Below are 19824 nucleotides of genomic sequence, written 5' to 3'. Positions count from 1 at the left end.
TCGAGTGGTAAAAATTAATTTTGTTTCTTATAATTGTGATGGCTCTGACTGGTCAAAAGCTGATTTGAATCTTGAAATCCCCACACACTACAAGGTAATGGGGCCAGCTGTCCTTGTTGACTGATTTTGTGCAGACCGGTGCAGTACACGCTCTCGCCTCAGCGTCACTTCTGATGCTGTCTGTCATCCATTTCTCCTTGACTCGCTGACCTCCCTTGGGGAGTGGGGGGGGGGGGTTCACTGGCCCTGTGCTAGCCTGGCTGTCATCCTATCTCGCCATGACACAGCTTGTGAGTTTTTGTTATGCGGACATGATTCAACAGATATATTTTGCCCAAACACATTGGAGGACGAAACTCCACTCTCATCATGTCCACACATGCACCACATCGCTCCCTTTCCATCTGAGCTACACCGGTTACTGGTGTGACACCGCATTAATTTCAACTGCCTACAAACAAAGCCCCTCACCTCTCCAGAAAACATTACAGTGCATAGGCCCCACTTCGCTTCTCCTAGTTCATCTTTTTATCGATTCTTCTTTTATCCCATTTTAATATGGCTTTGGGTGTCCAGAAAGGTTCTGATTATATAAAATGTATTATTACTACATCTTCATCCTCGTTATTATTATCATCATCAACATTATTATCAGTTATTATTTTCAAATGCATCACAAATTCCATCCAGTGCATTCTTAGCATTGAGTTGAAAGTTACATTTTGAGTACTACATTAGTTACATGCTTGAAGGTTTTTATGCTTTTTCTACAATGAAGTTATACATCTTCTATAATATTAGCAACCTTTGACCCTTGAATATTGCATACACATAATCCTTACCCAAGCCAAACTACCCAGATCCTTGTCAATGTCAGGCAACAGTTTTCGTTTTTTTGCTAATTGTCTACTTGTTGTCAGATTATTAAGAGACAAGGGACATCTGTGAGACGGGAACACTCAGCACAAATGCATTTCATCCACAAATCACCCTTTTGTGTCAGCAAAGCTTAATACCAGTGTTTGCCTTAACTGAACCTTGTAAGTCACCTCTGAGGCGGTGCACATTTTACATGCCAGGCATTTTGAAATGCTCTGTCACAACACACTTGTCAGAAACGGTCTTTCAAGCATCTTGCTAAGAGACCAGATTCCACTGTTTTCATGGGACATTTGAGACAAGTTTCTCAAAGGCTCTTTGTCCTCTCTTCAAAATGAAGGGTTATGCTGCACCTTCAACACTATTAGACTCAATTTCAGTAGGGGCTTAACAAGAGGGCAGACAAGAACAAAAGCTAGCAAAATCATGGTTTCCCAAGTTTCCACCAGGTCTGAGAAATGATGTGAACTGATACCAACCGGAGTGAGGTGGACGTTTGCAGTCATCAGACTTTGGACAACCGCAGGTGGCATGGACAAGTTCTCTCTCAGAAATGCAGAGAATGATTCATTGTCGTGCAATATACTCCTTAGAGGCACAGGTTGACCTTAAACATGAAGGGAGAGGATAATGTATAATTACTTGAAGCAAAATTAAAATTGTCACGACACAAAATAATCAAAATGCAGAGTTTGTCAATCATAAAGAGGCTGTGTAATATACTAACAACCACTCAGAGTGAATATATATATTAAATACATGTAATATTTTACAAATGTTAAATCAAGCATGGAGAAAAGGCATATAAAATGAGGAGTGCTTTAATTTAATTTGCCCCAGACATTACTTTAAATATCACATTATCAAACATCGCCAATGAATTGAAATTGTGTCTCTGAAGTAACGCCACAATCAAAGTCTAGATTGGTGTAAAGAGGGCTTGAACACAGGAGCGGATGAGACTGCATAATTCGTCTCTAAACATGCAACAGATTGTTAATGAGCGATTTTCTCCTGATTAGCTGTCCACATGTACAGCAGTCACGACTTAACGGAGTCTGCATCAAATCCAATTTGACTGTTCAGTGCCATCCTCACCCTGCAGTTGATGGAAAAATTGGCTGAAATTTGTAAGACACACACCTCAGTACTCCCTATACGCACTCCACCTACACACCTGATTACATATCCATTCATCTTGTATTTCTTGCGACTCGAAACTTCAACAGTTGAGATGATGAACAGGGTTACGCAATTTAATTAGATTAGTCCATTTGCAAATGTATCACATGCAGGCCAGTCAATCATCACTAGGTGAGCGGGAGGACCTGTTGTCTTTCAAATGCCTACTCAAGGTTCAGTACAGATAAACGATACATATAAAACAGCACTCGCTCAGCACTGGTTGGAATTAATGATGTTATTCAGGATGCTAAAATGGTTGGGTCTCCTATGTCTCCAAAGGTTGCTTATTGTTATGCCCTTCATGACTGCAGTGCCATCAGCCAGGATGAACAGGGTAAGAGCTTTGGGAACCGATGCATGCTCTGGGCTCCTCCTGAACAAAGTTCCCATTCTGACTGAAGTGACCACCTGAGCCTTTTAATCAACCCTCAGTGAAAAGAGAACAACACAATCACCTTTGCCATCCTGGTCCTTTGATATTACTCCACTCCCCGATCTTGTTAATGACCTTTGGTGTGCTTGCCTCAGACGGCGTATCCCATTAATTATGCCCGCACTCAGATCTTTGCAGGATTTAATCTTGTATATTACAAGGCAGCAACCCCAAAATGCAAATGGACTGCAAGCTGCTCCTCGAACACCAGCCAGCCAACCACCCCCTTCCCACCCCACCGCCACCCATCTTGCCTATTTGCAAATGAGGTGCAGTATGAGAATCTGAATATCATCAGGCTAAATAAGCCTAATGCAAAGTAGCAACTTATCAAGACAAACGATCTGTCAGTCTGCATGGCAAATTGCATCATAAATAATCACACACCATTGTTTTTAGGGATAAAAGAGAACAACAAATCATCAAACTTGTCATGCACATGAAGGGTGATACTTTCCCTAATGGAGGGTCCTTAACAAAGACATAAAAGTGTGATTGTAGCTGAGACTGAGCATCCACTGTTCCAATTACATCTTACTATTGCTCAAAAGCAGTCAAACTTTTACAATGTATAACTCACAAAGCCTCATATTACTAATTATCAAGTTCTATATTTGACTATATTGGACAAGATTGGTGTATTCTCGTTGTAAGGTCAGTGCTGTTATACAATTGGAAAATTATGCTATTTGTTTCAGATGCAGTATTCAAATGTCCCTACTATTCACGGGGTTGGATTGTGAAAGGAGAGAGGCCCACTGGTCTACGTCATCTGCCAGCAGCTGTATCTTGGTGAGAATAGATCTGTTCACCAGCAGAATCTGCAGCTCAATTAATATCCCAGCAATTCTGTTTTTAGAAAACACAGAGAAGATTAATTCTTGTTGCACCATTAATCTATTTCTTCAAACATAACATGAACATGAATAGCAAATTAATCCAAGATAGCTAGATAGATAGAAGGATAGCTAGATAGATAGGGTGGATAGACAGACAGACAGACAGACAGACAGACAGATAGATAGATAGATAGATAGATAGATAGATAGATAGATAGATAGATAGATAGATAGATAGATAGATAGATAGATAGATAGATAGATAGATAGATAGATAGATAGATAGATAGATAGATAGATAGATAGATAGATAGATAGATAGATAGATAGATAGATAGATAGATAGATAGATAGATAGATACAGACAGACATTTGATGAGTAACTTGTAATATTAAGAGTAAAATGTTTTGTACATTTTGCATTTGGATATTATAAAGAAAAATAAGCATGTCCCTGACACCCATACTGACATTTTACATGTAATGTTTTTGAAACGGAAACATTCTTCACCTACATGGAGTTGTTGAAGTTGTTCACCTGTCCCGGTGTCTCTCCCAGCGTCGGGTTGCTCAGACAAGGGTTGTCAATGTTACACATCATGCCTTGGAGCCAAGGCAGCACACCAGCCGAAGGCATGGCTTTATTTGGATAATGACCTTGAAGCACAAAGGCGAAGAGTCATTCACCTGCACAGCTGGGCATCTAAATCTTTCTTGTTTGAAAATATGAGAGCAGCGATGTGTGAAGACAGGGTTTTATATAGCCTTACTAAACCAGATTCTGGCTCAGATATCGTGGCTTTGCTGCAATATTTTCACAGTTAAAGTTACATGGAGACCGAAATGGAAACTCTTCACAAGATGACTCAACGCTTAGAATATCAGACGAAAGTGGGCGTCCAGGTAGTGTTAGCGGTCTATTCCGTTGCCTACCAACACGGGGATCGCCGGTTCGAATCCCCGTGTTATCTCTGGCTCAGTCAGGCCTTCCTACAGACACAATTGGCCGTGTCTGCAGGTGGGAAGCCGGATGTGAGTATGCGTCCTGGTCGCTGCACTAACGCCTCCTCTGGTCAGTTGGGGCGCCTGTTTGGGGGGGAGGGAGAACTGGGGGGAATAGCGTGATCCTCCCATGCGCTACGTCCCCCTGATGAAACTCCCCACTGTCAAGTGAAGAGAAGCGACTCCACATGTATTGGAGGAGGCATATGGTAGTCTGCAACCCTCCCCGGATCAGCAGAGGGGGTGGAACAGCAACCGGGGTGGCTCAGAAGAGCAGGGTAATTGGCCAGATACAATTGGGGAGAAAAAGGGGGAGGAAAAAAAAATCACACGAAAGTAAATGTGAACATTACAGTCAACATGCAAAGCTATTAAAAAATCAAACAACAAGCACGTCTTTTTCTTATCGCGTAATCTATCAATAATAATAACAGATATTTCCTCTATTAAGCAATCCCAGTAACCAAGCCTGTGCCTGTACTTACATTGGCCTTTGTACATCGGCTCATTGGTGGACCGCACCCACACCAGGATGAAGAAGAGAAAGAGAGGCCATAACACCTCGATTACCAGCCGCACCTGCACAGAGATTAAGTTTTATTGACATGATGGTTCCCGTATGAAATTTCATCTTGAAACTTTTGATTTACTTTTTTCTCCCCCCAGAGACAGATCCACAGATGTGATGTCACATCTGAAATTCAAAGAGATTAAACAGATTATCTATAAAGGTATTAGCAAAAAATAAATAAAATAAAAATGGGGGATTAAAATGTGCGTGGACGGGGCTTCAAATGCCAACATGGGTTATTCCAAAAAGCAGCATTTTGCAATATCACCAGTTATGTATGAATCTCTTTTTCAAATTACTGCACATGGCTAGACTGTGTGTGTGTGTGTGTGTGTGTGTGTGTGTGTGTGTGTGTGTGTGTGTGTGTGTGTGTGTGTGTGTGTGTGTGTGTGTATGTGTTTGTTTCCATGCCCTTGGCCTTAAACCCTATTGTTTTTGTGCTGCTGTATTTTTCTTCTTCAGAAATGTTTGCGCAAACTCCGGTGAGATGGTAAATGTAGAGACATGAAATTGATCTGAAGTTGTGTGCAAGTTCTGCCCAAGAAATACAACCCCGATCAGCCTAATAGGGACGCTATAATTAAAGGTAAATGGTAAATGGAGTGCATTTATAAAGCACTTTTCTAGTCTACCAACCACCCAAAGCGCTTCACAGTGTATGCCTCCCATTCACCCATTCACAAACACATATTCATGGTGGAGGCTGCCATGCGAGGCGCCAACCTGCTCATCAGGAGCAATTAGGGGTTCAGTGTCTTACTCAAGGACACCCTGACACACTCTCTGGAGGAGCTGGGGATCGAACCAGTGACCCTCCGATTAACAGACGACCTGCTCTACCTCCTGAGCCATGCCACTCCGTCAAGATCAATTTTGGAAAGTCGTAACTCCTACACCACAAGTCCGATTTACACGACACTTGGTAGACATCCATTTATCCTCACTCTACACATTTCAAGCACCACTAAAGTCCAACTGACGAGATTTTCCACCATTTTTAATTTTTTGAAAAACACATTTTTGACATCTCCTCCTAAACCGTAGGTTCGGTTGCTAGCAAATTTTCTGTGGATCATTGTTGGGCCAAGCCTAACAAAAGTTGTATGAAGCTTCTTGATATCTAATTTAGTTTTCAAGATATTGACCAATGAACTTCAAAAGGGCGCGGCTCAACACATAAATAGTAAAGTTAACGACCCTTGGGCCAAACATCACAAAACGTACAGGATGTGTCTACGTAAGTACCTGAAACATACCTTATTCAAGTCAAACATTAGGAGGTGCTACAAATTCAAAAAAATAATGGCATAGGATAGCACAATTCAAACTACATATAAATCAGAAATTGTTTGTCCATCATTACAAAACTCCCATGATATGTTTTACAGCAATGTTGAACCACATGTGCAAAACTATTATTAAAATTGCTCAATACGGGGTGCCACCAGTTCCAAACGTATGCATGGCCTGGTGCAAATTTGCCCATAAATCAATGACGGTTTGTCCCGACATCACCAAACTTGGTGGATATCTTTGAATAAGCTGTTGAAGGAATTTCTAATGGTCTGTGCTGGCTTAAACCCCGGAGTCGCAGCTTGCAGCTGTATTAAAACTATCTGTTTTGCTGCTTCTCTTGCCATTACCCTCAGCATTTACAGGAATGAGAGAGGGAGCTCTGCTCATGGCTCACAAAACCTAATCATGATCCTCTTATCACCCCCTCTTCATCATGTCCAATCCCCTTCTTGAAGGGGGCCTAAAACCTTGGAGCCCAGCTAGCCAGCTCATTGCCTTTATACTGGCACTTCAAGACCTGCTTGCATAGGGCGACTCGCGTGTCTTTCGTGTCAAATAACCCGGAGGTAATCAAAAAGGAAAACCAAAAGGCTTCACATCTTTATAGTTGGGGTTTTTTTCTCGTTATCTTTGTCACTATAACAACTCTTAGAACGTGCTCCAATTATTGGTAACAACACAATAGCCTGCAAGACATTTATAAATTAAGATAATGACATGAAACTACAAACATACGCTGGATGTGAGGCATGGCATGAGCAGCGTGATGGGTCCAAATCAAAGGTGAGCTGGCCTCAACTTATTTAAGTGTTCCAAAGATGCAGCAAGGCAGTCGCCATTCATAATTTATAGTTATACCATTTGGCCAAAGGTAAAATGATGCTATAAGGCAGTCTCTCATTGTGAAATTAGGTCTCATTGTTCGAGTTGCTTTTAGGGTTGGTTATGGTCGTTTTCTACCATGTTTCTTCCTACAACACAGCCTACAAGAGATTACCAGCAGGAGTCATTCCACGGCAGCACAGCAATGCGCACACTTGCATTAGAAACTGCTGTTAAGTTTTAAGATGACCACATGAATCCACTATCAAAGACTCCTGTTGCACCTTGAGGTTTTTTTTGGGGGGGGGGGGGTCCCCTATTTTTCTCCCCATTTGTACCCGGCCAATTACTCCACTCTTCCAAGCCGTCCTGGTCATTGCCCCACCCCCTCTGCCAATCCGGGGAGCGCTGCAGACTACCACATGCCTCCTCCGATAAATGTGGAGTCGCCAGCCGCTTCTTTTCCCTTGACAGTGAGGAGTTTCACCAGGGGGACGTAGCACGTGGGAGGATCACACTATTCCCCCCAGTTCCCCCTCCCTCCTGAACAGGCACCCCGACACAGGACACATACCCACATCCAGCTTCCCACCCGCAGACACAGCCAATTGTGTCTGTAGGGACGCCCGACCAAGCCGGAGGTAACACGGGGATTCAAACCGGCAATCCCCATGTTGGTAGTATAACACTTTGGGTGTTATTAGAAGGGAAAATCAAACCGTTCTCATTTCTCAGTCGGCACGTTTATTTTTGTTAAGTCACCAGCACACCCTTCTTCTTTTCTCTCCCCCTCTCTCGTTATCTCTCTCTCCTTTACCCGTTCTAGCTCCCCCTACCGGCTGGTGGTTAGATTGCCACATTTAACATTTAAGTCTCAACTATTAACTCAGTCAATAGAACAAGCTATATTTGCCCAATAAAACCTGGGCTATCCTGTGCTTAACTGTCCTTACAAATTATATCTCTTACAGATCACTCCCCCTCCCGTAAAGAAATGTCCTCATTTCTAACTAATGAACTGGACCATGTACAGGCAACAACAATGGCTCTGACAGCAGCCAGGGAAAACAAAAACTCCCAGCTCAGGAACACTGGGTACATTCCAAAAGTCAATTTTTCAGTGAACTCAAAACAAAGTCTTTCAGGTGGTGAGGTGGGCGCCTTTATCTCTGGCCCCTGGGAGCCAATAAGACAGGCAGTCTGGAAGGCGCCGGAGTCACTGTGGGTGCTGGGGGCCGGGCCATGGCGGGGGCAATGGCAGGGGCAGGGGCGGGGTTGGCCTGGGCTGTAGCGGGGGCCATGAGGGGGGTGGAGTCAGGGGCGGTGACTGGCTGGACCGCGGCAGGGGCAGTGAAGGCAGGGGCGGGCCCAAGCTGGGCCGTGGCAGGGGCCAAAGGGGTAGGGGTAGGGTCAGGGTTGAGTGAGCCCTGATGTATGAGGGAAGAAGGGAGATGTACTTGGGGTGGGGGCAAGGACCCTGAGAGGGTGCTCAGGTGTGGGGCAATTGTCTGTGTCTCCCTTGGTAGAGGACCCGGTGTCTCTGTGGCTGAACACTTCTATAGTAGCCGCGGTTCGGGGGAGATGAAGGGCTTCAGGCGGTTATAATGTACTCGTCTCCACCTTGCCTGGGGTTATCTGCTTCCTGGATGTCGAAGTTCACCGGCAGATGGTCGTCTCTTGAGTCGATAGGACCCAAGACCACATAGGGCCCCAGCCAGCAAGGGGCCAATTTGTCACAATGGTGTGCTGGGTCGTTGACCGTGACCAGGTCCCCCTCGGAGTAAGGGGTGTAGTTCTCCTGTCTGTCATAGTAAGGTCTTTGCCGCTCTTTGGCGGTATCACTGAAGGTCTGCATGTCCCGTATAGCTCTTTGCAGCCTACCTTTCAATGAGGCGGCATACTCAGCAGGAGTGCTGGGCATGCGAGTGGTTGTTTGGGGCGAGTCTCTTAGTATGTCGACTGTCAGGTTGGCCTCACGTCCGTGTGCCAAGAAGAAAGGGGTGAAGCCAGTGCTGGCCTGGATGGATGTGTTATAGGCCAGTTCCACTTGCTGCAGGTGATCGTCCCATTCGAATCCTCTATCCACCAGGGCCTTTGCCAGCTCGGCTTTAAGAGTGCGGTTGTGGCATTCTACAGCGCCGTCGCATTGTGGGTGATAGCCAAATGTCCTAAGCTTATGGATCCCGAGATGTGCGCATAGAGACTTCACTAGGTCTGACTCAAATTGTCTCCCTTGGTTAGACAATGTGCTGGTCGGTATGCCATGTTGACTGATGTAACGCTCGAACAGGCAGCGGGCCACAGATACTGCAGTCTGGTCGCGGAGGGGGAAGAGGTTGACAAACTTTGAAAACAAGTCCATGACTACTAGCACATAGCGATTGCCATTCCTGGAGGTGGGCAACTCAGTGATGTCGGCGGCCACGATTTCAAATGGCCGCGAGGGTACGATAGGCACTAGAGGTGCTTGTTGATGTAGCACTGGTGAGCGCCTTGACTGACAAGGTCGGCACTGTCTGCAAAAGATGGATATTTCCGTGGCCATTTGTGGCCAGTACAATGACAAGGTGGCTCGTTTATATGTCCGCGTGTAGCCATAGTGGCCAACAGATGGATGTCCATGGACCTGTACCAAGACGAGCGGAATCAGTTTTTGTGGCACAACGACCTATAGGAGAGGAGCGTATGTGGAGGGATGATGGATTCTGCGGCAGAGGTGACCATCTGAGATAGTCAGGCGGTCGTACTGAGGCCATAGCTTGCGAAGGTTGGGAGGGGCGTTACGGATCTGTCTGTGTGTAGGTTTGCTTCCGTCTGCCAGCCAGTTTGGGGTTGGCCTGTTGCTTCCCTCTTATGTCCCAGTCATCTGCTTGAAGGTGGATGAGGTTTGTAGTAGTTGTCGTAGAGCCTGGGGCCTGCACTCCTGAGGGACAGGAAGGGGTTATGGTGGCAGGCTGACCTTGCTGTGGGCTGGTCTGTGTCGATTGTGATGCAACAGCCGGTTGTAGCGGTGTGTCACCTGTGTCCGTGTCCGGATGCCTCGACATGGCGTCTGCATTAAGGTGTTTGGAGCCTTCTTTGTGGACGATGCACCAGTTGTAGATGTCTATTTCTACAGCTCACCGGGCGCGGCGGCCTGTGGGGTCGTTATCGAGGGGCATTCTCTTCAGCCCTACCAGCGGCTTATGATCAGACACGATAGTGAATGGGTGACAGGCACGGTAATGTCAGAAATCTCACTGACCAAACTATTGCATACAGTTCACGATCATAAGTGGACCACTTCCATTCAGCTGTGGTCAATGTGTGGCTGGCGTACGAGATCACATGCTCTCTTCCTCCCAACTTCTGGGCGAGCACTGTACCTATTGCATGTTGGGATGCATCTGTGTGGAGCAGGAAAGGCTCCTCCAAGTGTGGGAATGACATTGCAGGGAGCTGGGTGAGTTTCTCCTTTAACGAGGTGAATGCAGCCTGGCAGTCATCAGTCCAAGTGAATTGCACATTCTTGTGAGTCAGGTGGTGCAGTGGCTCCGCGATCTCAGCGAAGCCTACGATAAACTGTCTGTAGTATGAACAAATACCCAGAAATGCCCTGACCTCTGTGGGAGAGCGTGGGGGTGGCCAGGAGTAGAGCTTATCTGTGTTGGAGGGGTCGGGCTGCTCTCCCTCCAGTGAGACAATGTGCCCCAGGAAGGTGACAGAGGTCTTAGCAAGGTGGCATTTGGAGGGCTTTAGCTTCAGCCCTGCACCTGTCAAACACTGCTCTAAGATAGAGAAGATGCTCCTCATAGGTGGTGCTGTAAATGATGATGTCATCCAAATAAATTAGACAGACACTCCAGTGTAGCCCATGGAGAGCTAGTTCCATCAGTCTCTGAAAACTGGGGGCCACGTTACAGATTCCCATTGGCATTGTGTGGAACTGATAGAGTCCTGCTCCTGTTGAGAACGCGGTTTTGTCCTTGTCGTCAGGATGGAGAGGGATTTGCCAGTAGCCTGACGTAAGGTCGATCGTGCTGAATATCTGAGCACCAGAGAGTCGGTCCAGGGTGTCATCCACCCAGGGTAATGGGTATGAGTCCTTGACTGTGACCGCGTTCAGGCGCCTGTAGTCCACGCAGAACCGGTACGAGCCGTCTTTTTTCTTAACCAAGACTACCGGCGCTGACCATGGGCTGTGGGACTCCTCAATCACACCCTGTTGGAGTAATTTGTCAATTTCCGTTTGCATGATGGCCTGTTTAGCTGGGGAGGTTCGGTAGGCGTGGACCTTTATAGGCGCCGCCTCGCCTGTGTTGATGCGATGTTCTACTAGGTTAGTCTGGCCGTAGTCATGTGAGTGTGTACTAAAGACATCAGTGTATTCAGCCAATAGGGCCTCGAGTTGTTCTGTCTGAGTCGTGGTTAGGCATGTGTGGTCTATATTTACCTTGGGGCAGGATTTGGATGAGCCAGGGGGTGGGTCTGTCGGGTGGTCATCTGCTATCTTAAAGCTCTCCTGATGTCGACGAAGAATAGGGTGGAGCTGCCCCAAGCGCTGTCCCTTGCTGATTGGGATGGATTGTGTGGATGGGTTGACTACTCTAACTGCCATTAACCCATGTTGCACTGTTGTGAGGGTCCTGGCTACCCCTAGTCCTGAGCTGTCTATCTGGGATGGTTCGAGGAGCCCTACATAGTCATGCTTAACGGGTGTCACCTCCCCCTCTAGGTTAACTGTAGCTGAGATGACCATTTCAGATAAGGGGGGGACTGTGACTGGAGAAAGACAAATGCAGTTACACTGCAATGGAATGAGGTGTGCCTGGGTTAACAGCGATACCTGGTGGCCATACAGGGAAACGTGTTGCTCAGCTAAATCAATAGTGACATGATGCTTACACAAAAAGTCCCAACCTAGTATGACAGGGAAGTTGGCTGAGCGGGCTACTTGGAACTCATACTGTAGGGTATGGGGGCCTATGCGTAGCTGTATGGTGAGGGAGCCTACCATGTCAAGTGGGTGACCTGTGACAGAAGATGCTAGGACGAACGATTTGACTAATGGGCGAGCGCGTAGTGCTGGCACGGACTGTCGGAATGACTCTGTGATAATGAAGATGTCTGACCCTGTATCTAGGAGAGCATTAACTTCTGTGCCTTCAACTACTGCATGGATGAATGCGGTTCGGGTATTAGTGGATTGAGATTGGACCTGTTCTGTGGATGTAGCTGTCATTTGGTCCTCAATGCCAGCTAATGCTCGTTTCCCTGATGCTGTGTGTCATCCCTGACCAGGCGGTCCCTAGAGGACTCAAAGTGCACTCTGCGTGTGGGCAAGGGGCGGCGGTAGTCATAAGCCTCACTGGTGGGGCGCCCCACTCTGTTCGGTCGGGGAGATGGTGGCTGCCCCCTGTAGGGAGGGTTGTCGTAACATGTGTGGCATAGTGACTGTCGGTGTTACCTCCGCTGTCCCCACGCCCCCTGTAGTCTCCAATACTCCCGGCTTGAAGAGTAGCGGCGGGGGGAGGGTGAGTATTGTCGGAGCTGTAGGGAGGGGCTACGGGCCCTCCTGTAGCCGTAGTCCTCCTGTCGGGGAGCTGTTGCACCGGTGCCGTAGTTGTAGCCACCGCCGTCGTCTCGACCTGAAGAGTAGCTGCGGCTGCCTCTATAGCGGTCCTCTCCGAATGGGTAGTCATAGTAGCGGTATTTGCTGCTTATGAACACTGCTAACCTCAAACTGCAGTTTGGCCAGCTGATCTGATAGATGATCCAATCTTCCATCTGTCTGCCTAGCTTGATGTCTTTTTATGTCTTTAAGCTCTGCCCGTATGTCAGACACGGCGGCTGATAAATCAGCTAGTGGTGAGGGGGTGGGGGGTGGTTGAGTGGACCGCGCTGTAGTTGTGAGCGCCATCAGCGGGTTAGGGGCGTTGATGTTAATAGCTAACTGGGCCCGTTCACACTGGGATGCAAATTTTAATGCACTGTCCATTGTAGTCGCCCCATGCTCATGAATTTTAAGCTGTAATGACGAGTCTAGCCCTGCCACAAATCTCCGGAAACACTCACCCAGTTTGGCTTCTGCACTGTAGTTGGGGAAAGCCTCCTCCACCAACATGGAAAGTTCCGCTGCATATAGTTCCAAAGGTTCGTTCGGTTTGCGAGGACGGGCCGTGATGTAAGTTTGGAATGTTGTCAAACACTGAGCGCAACCAAATACAAAGACAGTTGCGTTTTCAGTCGTCCATAATCATCCTTGGTTGCTGTCGGAAGGCTCTGCCAGTACGCGAATGCCGGTCCCGACAATCTAGCAGGTAGGAGCTTGGCTTTGTCTAGCTCCGGTGAGGCTACATTAACTGCAACTTCAAACCGGAGTATCCAGGAGTTAAATGATTCCTCACCTTCTCCAGTGAATGGGGCAGGGAGTTCAATTCGAAAGGCCATGTCGTTTTGTGCCGGTGCTGCTTGCTCTTCTGCTTGGGGCTCTTCAACCTGTTCGTCTACTCCGAGCATCACGCGGGGACGTTGTAGCAAGTTAGCATTATCTTGTACCTAGCTAGCTAAAACAACGACAGTCTCACGTCGTGACGAAAAAAACAAAGAGGTGAAAAACGTGGCTGATGAGGGTAGGTATTCGTAATCCTTAACACCGCTGCCACCTGTATAACACTTTGGGTGTTATTAGAAGGAAAAACCAAACCGTTCTCATTTCTCAGTCGGCACGTTTATTTTTGTTAAGTCACCAGCACACCCTTCTTCTTTTCTCTCCCCCTCTCTCGTCATCTCTCTCTCTCCTTTACCCGTTCTAGCTCCCCCTACCGGCTGGTGGTTAGATTGCCACATTTAACATTTAAGTCTCAACTATTAACTCAGTCAATAGAACAAGCTATATTTGCCCAATAAAACCTGGGCTATCCTGTGCTTAACTGTCCTTACAAATTATATCTCTTACAGTAGGCAACGGAATAGACTGCTATGCTACCCGGTACCCAGCATGTTAGTTTTAACGGTACTGTGGAGTGTTTTTTGTGCACTGAAAGACAATTTTGGATTTGACCTTCGTGAATTGCAATGAACTCTAGCTCACTAACCGGGCCTGCATGTCCACTATGCAGAAAAGGATGGATAACTGTGAAAATAAACCTACCTAGTACGTATGTACTACATAAGCGATAACGACAGCATAGGGGAAAGACTTCAAAAAATCTGAATTGTTCCTTTAATCAAGTCAGGCACAGTGTGTGATCACATAACCATTCTGGTGATTATAAGATATGTAGACCACCTTGTTTCATGATACTTTCCAATTATTCTTTAATCAAAGTTCTCTGAAGCTCATTCCTATCACTGTTGGCACTAACAACAAACCAGTGTGGGGTTTCTATACATGAGTCAAGGACACAGACGTCTGACAGATGAGGAGTAAGAGAGAGGGAGAGAGAGAGAGAGAGAGAGAGAGATCTTCACAACACAAGATTTCTCTTCATGAAGGTAACTCAACCCTGCTGTTAAGTATTTTCAGCAGTGTGAAATATCCACAGGCGTACACTGCAGATAACTCCAAAAGAGACCATTACAATGCTAAAGCACATTGCTCCTCAACGCCCCCCCCCCTTCCCTCCTTCATCTAGGCTTTTATGTGTCCCTAGGCACAACCTCACTCACTTGCTCTCCCACCCATCGGCAACCTCTGACGACTCGGCCTAACCCGCGTGCTCATCCCTCCAAACATCTCTGGTGGAGTGACCTGCTTTGAGATATCTGAGATGGAGGCCCTCAGTCAACCAAGCAACAGCTCTCGCATCGGTCAAATATTCTGACCCAGTATCTTCATGATGTAAACCAGCATTAAAGACAATAGAGAGAACATTTTTACCGGGGTTGCCGGCTTCATAATTAATCTTACGGGGTGCTTGAAGGTCACGCAAATGCACTTTTACATGTTGCCGCTTCTGTTGCGGCACCATGGCAACCTCATGAAATTATTTCTTCGTGAAAATGGTGCCAGAGCCTCTTCAGTTGAAAGGCAGATTTGAGTACTGCATACCGCACAGAAAATTCAGTGAATAGAATAATTACGGGCTGATCTAGTATCTACATGTAGACTTGATTGACGGGCCAGGACAAATTCTTTGGTTTTAGAGCTAGGTCAGGGTATTACAGCTAGAAAAGAAAATGGAATGCATTTAAAAAGACATAAGGTGAGATTTCAAATTCACTGATTTACCTTAACCCTGTTAATGTGTCGAAGAGGATCTGTTCCTATTGAGGGGATGAATTACCATAATGTCTTCCAGTGAAAAGGCATACAGGGAGCCAAGCGATCGGGGGGGACTTTCTCGATGTCTGGCTCCCAAGACATTTGCCATCGGACACAAGGCGTCTTTGTGAATAGATAATCTCCCCCTAAGAAATTATGTGAAATACTGGACCATAAAATCAGTTTCATGACTCTTATAAAGTCTTAAAATGCTTGGTGAGGCATTCATATAATTGGTCATTAACCTCCACAAGCCCTCTAGAAGCCACAATGTCCTTGCTAACTAACCACTGGTTTTGTCCAGCAATATTTCATGTTGACACTGCCCGAAAATCCCATGTTTCATGCACAATATCAGCATTGTCCTCTGATGCTCGCTAGAGAAAAAAAAGAAAAAAACTACAGAAATACCCCTGACATCATAAAAACGGTAGTTTCTCTCATTTTCATGCTGTTTTGCAAAAAGAATGAGTTCAAGGTTTGCCAGAGAAAAATAAAAGACTCTCTCTGGAGGTATCCAAAACAAAGTCAAAACTGTGAAGAGAATAGAGTTTTACAAACACGTCTGCTGTAGTAATTCGTTTAGAGAGGCTTTCTCCTGTGGTCTCCTTACAAAACAAATGTGTGTTAATCTGTCATAATTGAAAGGCTAAAACAAAAAAGCAAGAACTATACCACAAATCAGTGTAACACTTACAATATGATCCGCATATTTTATAGAGTACATATAGAGTGCAGGCAGGGTGGAGTGGGTAGAGAAGAGTGTCAGGAGTGATTTGCGACACAAGCGCACCAGTAAGAGTTAAAGGGAAGGTTTACAAGATGGTTGTGAGACCAGCTATGTTATATGGTTTGGAGACAGTGGCACTGATGAAAAGACAGGGGGTGGAGCTGGAGGTGACAGAGTTGAAGATGCTAAGATTTTCATCGGGAGTAATGAAGAAGGACAGGATTAGGAATGATTATATTAGAGGGACAGCTCAAATTGGACGGTTTGGAGACAAAGCAAGAGAGGCAAGATTGAGGTGGTTTGGACATGTGTCCAAACCACCTCAGATGCTGGGTATACTGGGAGAAGGATGCTGAATATGGAGCTGCCAGAAAAGAGGACAGCTAAAGAGGAGGTTTATGGATGTGGTGAGGGAGGACATGGTGCAAGGCTACTGTGACAGAGAAAGATGCAGAGGACAGGAAGAGATGGAAACGGATGATCCACTGTGGCGACCCCTAATGGGAGCAGCCAAAAGTAGTAGTAGTAGTAGTAGTAGTAGTGGTAGTACTAGTAGACTTACAATAATATGTCTGCATCAATGCATTGTACAGATAACTGACACTTGAAGCAACTGCCAGCATGGCTCATGGCTAAATAATTTAAAGATGAGAAATAGAATAAGAAATATTTTTCATTAAGTTTTTTATTTGTTTTATTTTTTTGTTTTTTTGTTTTTTTTACCTTGAACAATGATTGTTGTTTTTGAATTCTTGAATGTCACATTGTATATTTGTGGCACTATCTTTCACACTAATCACAAATGTGAAGATAACAAAATGGCGTCCAGGTAGCGTAGTGGTCTATTCCGTTCTCTACCAACACAGGGATCGCCGGTTCGAATCCCCGTGTTACCTCCGGCTTGGTCGGGCATCCCTACAGACACAATTGGCCGTGTCTGCGGATGGGAAAACAGATGTGGGTATGTGTCCTGGTCACTGCACTAGCGCCTCCTCTGGTTGGTTGGGGTGCCTGTTCGGGGGGAGGGGGAACTGGGGGGAATAGCGTGATCCTCCCATGCATTACGTCCCCCTGGTGAAATTCCTCACTGTCAGGTTAAAAGAAGTGGCTGGTGACTCCACATGTATCGGAGGAGGCACGTGGTAGTCTGCCCCCCCCCCCCCCAGATCGGCAGAGGGGGTGGAGCAGCGACTGGGAAGAGTGGGTATTGGAACTCGGAAGACGGGAGTAATTGGCCAGGTACAATTAGGGAGAAAATGGGGGAGCCCCCCCCCCCAAAAAACAATTGCAATTATCTTGGAAATGAAGATTACTATGTAAATGCTAACTGATCTACAGCAGATTGCAATAAAATACAACAAAAATAAATCTGTTTTATTTGACAGTTTAGTCATGTTGCAGTCTTGTTTTTTGTCCCTGTTTATTTTATGGATGTAACATGTAACAGTTATTTCTACCATACATCATTAGCTGATATATGAGATTTGAGTGAGCGAGAAAGCGGTATTAGCATTGCGATTGAAGCGAGGGGGTAATGACATGGGTCAAAGGAATCGGCCTGGAAGAAGGAATAATGGCCGCCAGTCTATGCCTAAACAGTGGCCTTTAAACATACCTGCTGTTCCATGTGATAATGCAGGTCACAAAAACATACATTTGTTCAGAGATCATGATGAACAGGGTAACCCTTGACTCAAGATTTGTGTCTAGTTGTAGGTAAGGATCTGACAACCAGCATTTGCCATTTGTTCAACACTTGGTAACTTGTGCTGACCTTCTTGTTAAGATTAGAATATCCCAAAATTCAAAAGCGATATCAACCCCTCACAAGACAACACTTGCAACAACCTTTAATTGCTTTGTAATGGAAGCGTAATTGCAGAGGCGATAAAACTTTGGAAAACGTTCACTGCTGAGATGGCTGCAAAAGTCAGTAGTTAAGAAGTGCCAGAAAGAGCGTTTGCCCTTCAGCTAAACCATTTAACATTCCTCCCTCCACATTTACTTCCATTAGGCCAAATAAAGCTTTGTTAAAGCTAAAATAGAGGCAACGTGACATAACATGCACAAGAGATAGACCTCCAAAAATTGAAGGTGACACTTTGAATTGGTTAGCAATACGGTACGATTGTTCTCGCTCTCTGGTGAGGGAGTTGAAGGCAGCTTACATTAATACAAGACAATTTTCCTGGCAAATCCCTCCTATTACCTTTCACACATATGAATAACTTAGTTGCCCTTGATAACACAACCCTGGTATACCATAGTCCCATTTTCCCTCCATCGTTGACCAATTCTAGCAAATATATGTTGATTTGCGCACCCACGTGCATGTATTTGTGTGTGTGTGTGTGTGTGTGTGTGTGTGTGTGTGCACGCACGTGTACCTTTTGTCTCTTCCGAAGAGTGAAGTTCTTCCACAGGAGCAGGGTGAACTGCGTCAGGAGACCCATTACACGTTATCACAGCAATATCCTGCCAAAGCGTCGCTATGGCAACTGGCCCACTTAAACCCTGGAGGGAATAAAAAGCAGAGTTTGGTTTTAATACAGAGGAACAATGCATCATGGGGGAGTGCCACTAATCATTCACCGCACCGGGCCTTGGGGCTTATGGTGCAGCACCTGTTCTATGAATTATGGCCTACACTCAGTGATATGGCTCAACAATAGACTACGTGGGGATTACCCAGTTTTGTTCTACAACAGAAGAACCATTTACCAAAGATCATGAAATAATTTTGCCCAGTGTACTGCATGTAAGACATCTCATTCAAGACCAAAATTAAGCAGTATTTTATGGTATCCATCCTTGGCTGGTCGCAGCTTTTTTTTTCCTCTTTTTTTTTTGTCTCATGGCCGCCATTGTGTTTCATTTCAGCTCCACTCCAATCACTCCAAAATGTTGTGAACAATGTTTTCTTTGTTTTATCTTATTCTATTTCTACAGCCGGAAGGAGGAGAAACGACAAACCTTTCAGCTTGTTAGGCCTTCATCAGTGTCTTCATCACCATCCACCATTGTTTCGAAAAGTATTACTGGTTTCCCGTAAACACTTAATTACATAAAATTCTTGGTGAGCTAGATTACCTTTCATGTGGACCAAAAATTGCATAAAATATTTACTGCGCTTTGAACTGCCGTCTGCACACTGATTAAATACATATGAAACAAATTGATCGGCTTTGGCATTTTACACCTCATTTTACATGCTGCGACCTTTATTAAAAACTCAATAAATCCACAACAGGGCCTCTCATTTGATTATGGCGACATTATTGGTTTACCCGAGCCGCACATTTCTTTAACTGCCAGAGGAACCGCAGTATTTTCTGAGTTAAAAAAAAAAAACACAAAAAAAACTTATCAGTTTTATCATTGTTAGATAAGCAGGGCCTCTTTTTGTAACTCCATTTGAGCTAAACATAGCACCCAAGCTAGTCACGAGACAGTTCACTGATGTCAAGCTTCCATACTTAAATAGAATAATGATGATAAAAAATCTGGCTTAATCAATGATCTTAGGTGAAGAGAGTTAGACTTACATTTAGACTGCTTTTATTTGTCATTGCCTTATATGCATGTCTCATATGTACAAGGGAACAAAATTACATTTCACAAGGACCTCAATGCCACATAAAAACAAATAATGCACAATAAATATTCAAAACAAAAGCTGCATTAAAAACAAAAATTACTTCACAGACCTAAACGTCAACAGCACACCTGACACGGACAGTGAGCAAGACAGCCAAAAAGTCATTTTATGGAGGTCTAAGTGTTCAGGCTGTTGAGTAACCTCACAGCCTGAGGAATGAAACT

At 45.3% G+C, this 19824-nt stretch overlaps 1 protein-coding gene across 1 annotated transcript in view; it reads right to left on the bottom strand.

Annotated features, from left to right (window-relative positions):
* LOC130130640 (phospholipid-transporting ATPase ABCA1-like) overlaps positions 1-18455 on the bottom strand; it is a 302901-nt gene extending 284446 nt beyond the window's left edge. The window contains exons 1-5 of the mRNA XM_056300397.1: positions 18390-18455; positions 4824-4917; positions 3852-3993; positions 3219-3346; positions 1359-1486 (exon numbers count right to left, since the gene is read on the bottom strand). Of these exons, the coding sequence (XP_056156372.1) occupies positions 1359-1486; positions 3219-3346; positions 3852-3993; positions 4824-4917; positions 18390-18455 (558 nt within the window). The remainder of the gene's footprint in view (positions 1-1358; positions 1487-3218; positions 3347-3851; positions 3994-4823; positions 4918-18389) is intronic.
* Positions 18456-19824: the final 1369 nt, after the last annotated feature.

Source organism: Lampris incognitus, chromosome 20 (genome assembly GCF_029633865.1).
Source record: "Lampris incognitus isolate fLamInc1 chromosome 20, fLamInc1.hap2, whole genome shotgun sequence".
Taxonomy (NCBI): Eukaryota; Metazoa; Chordata; class Actinopteri; order Lampriformes; family Lampridae; genus Lampris; species Lampris incognitus.
Note: the sequence above shows the minus strand (reverse complement) of the source record. Positions and strands in the feature narration are given on the sequence as shown.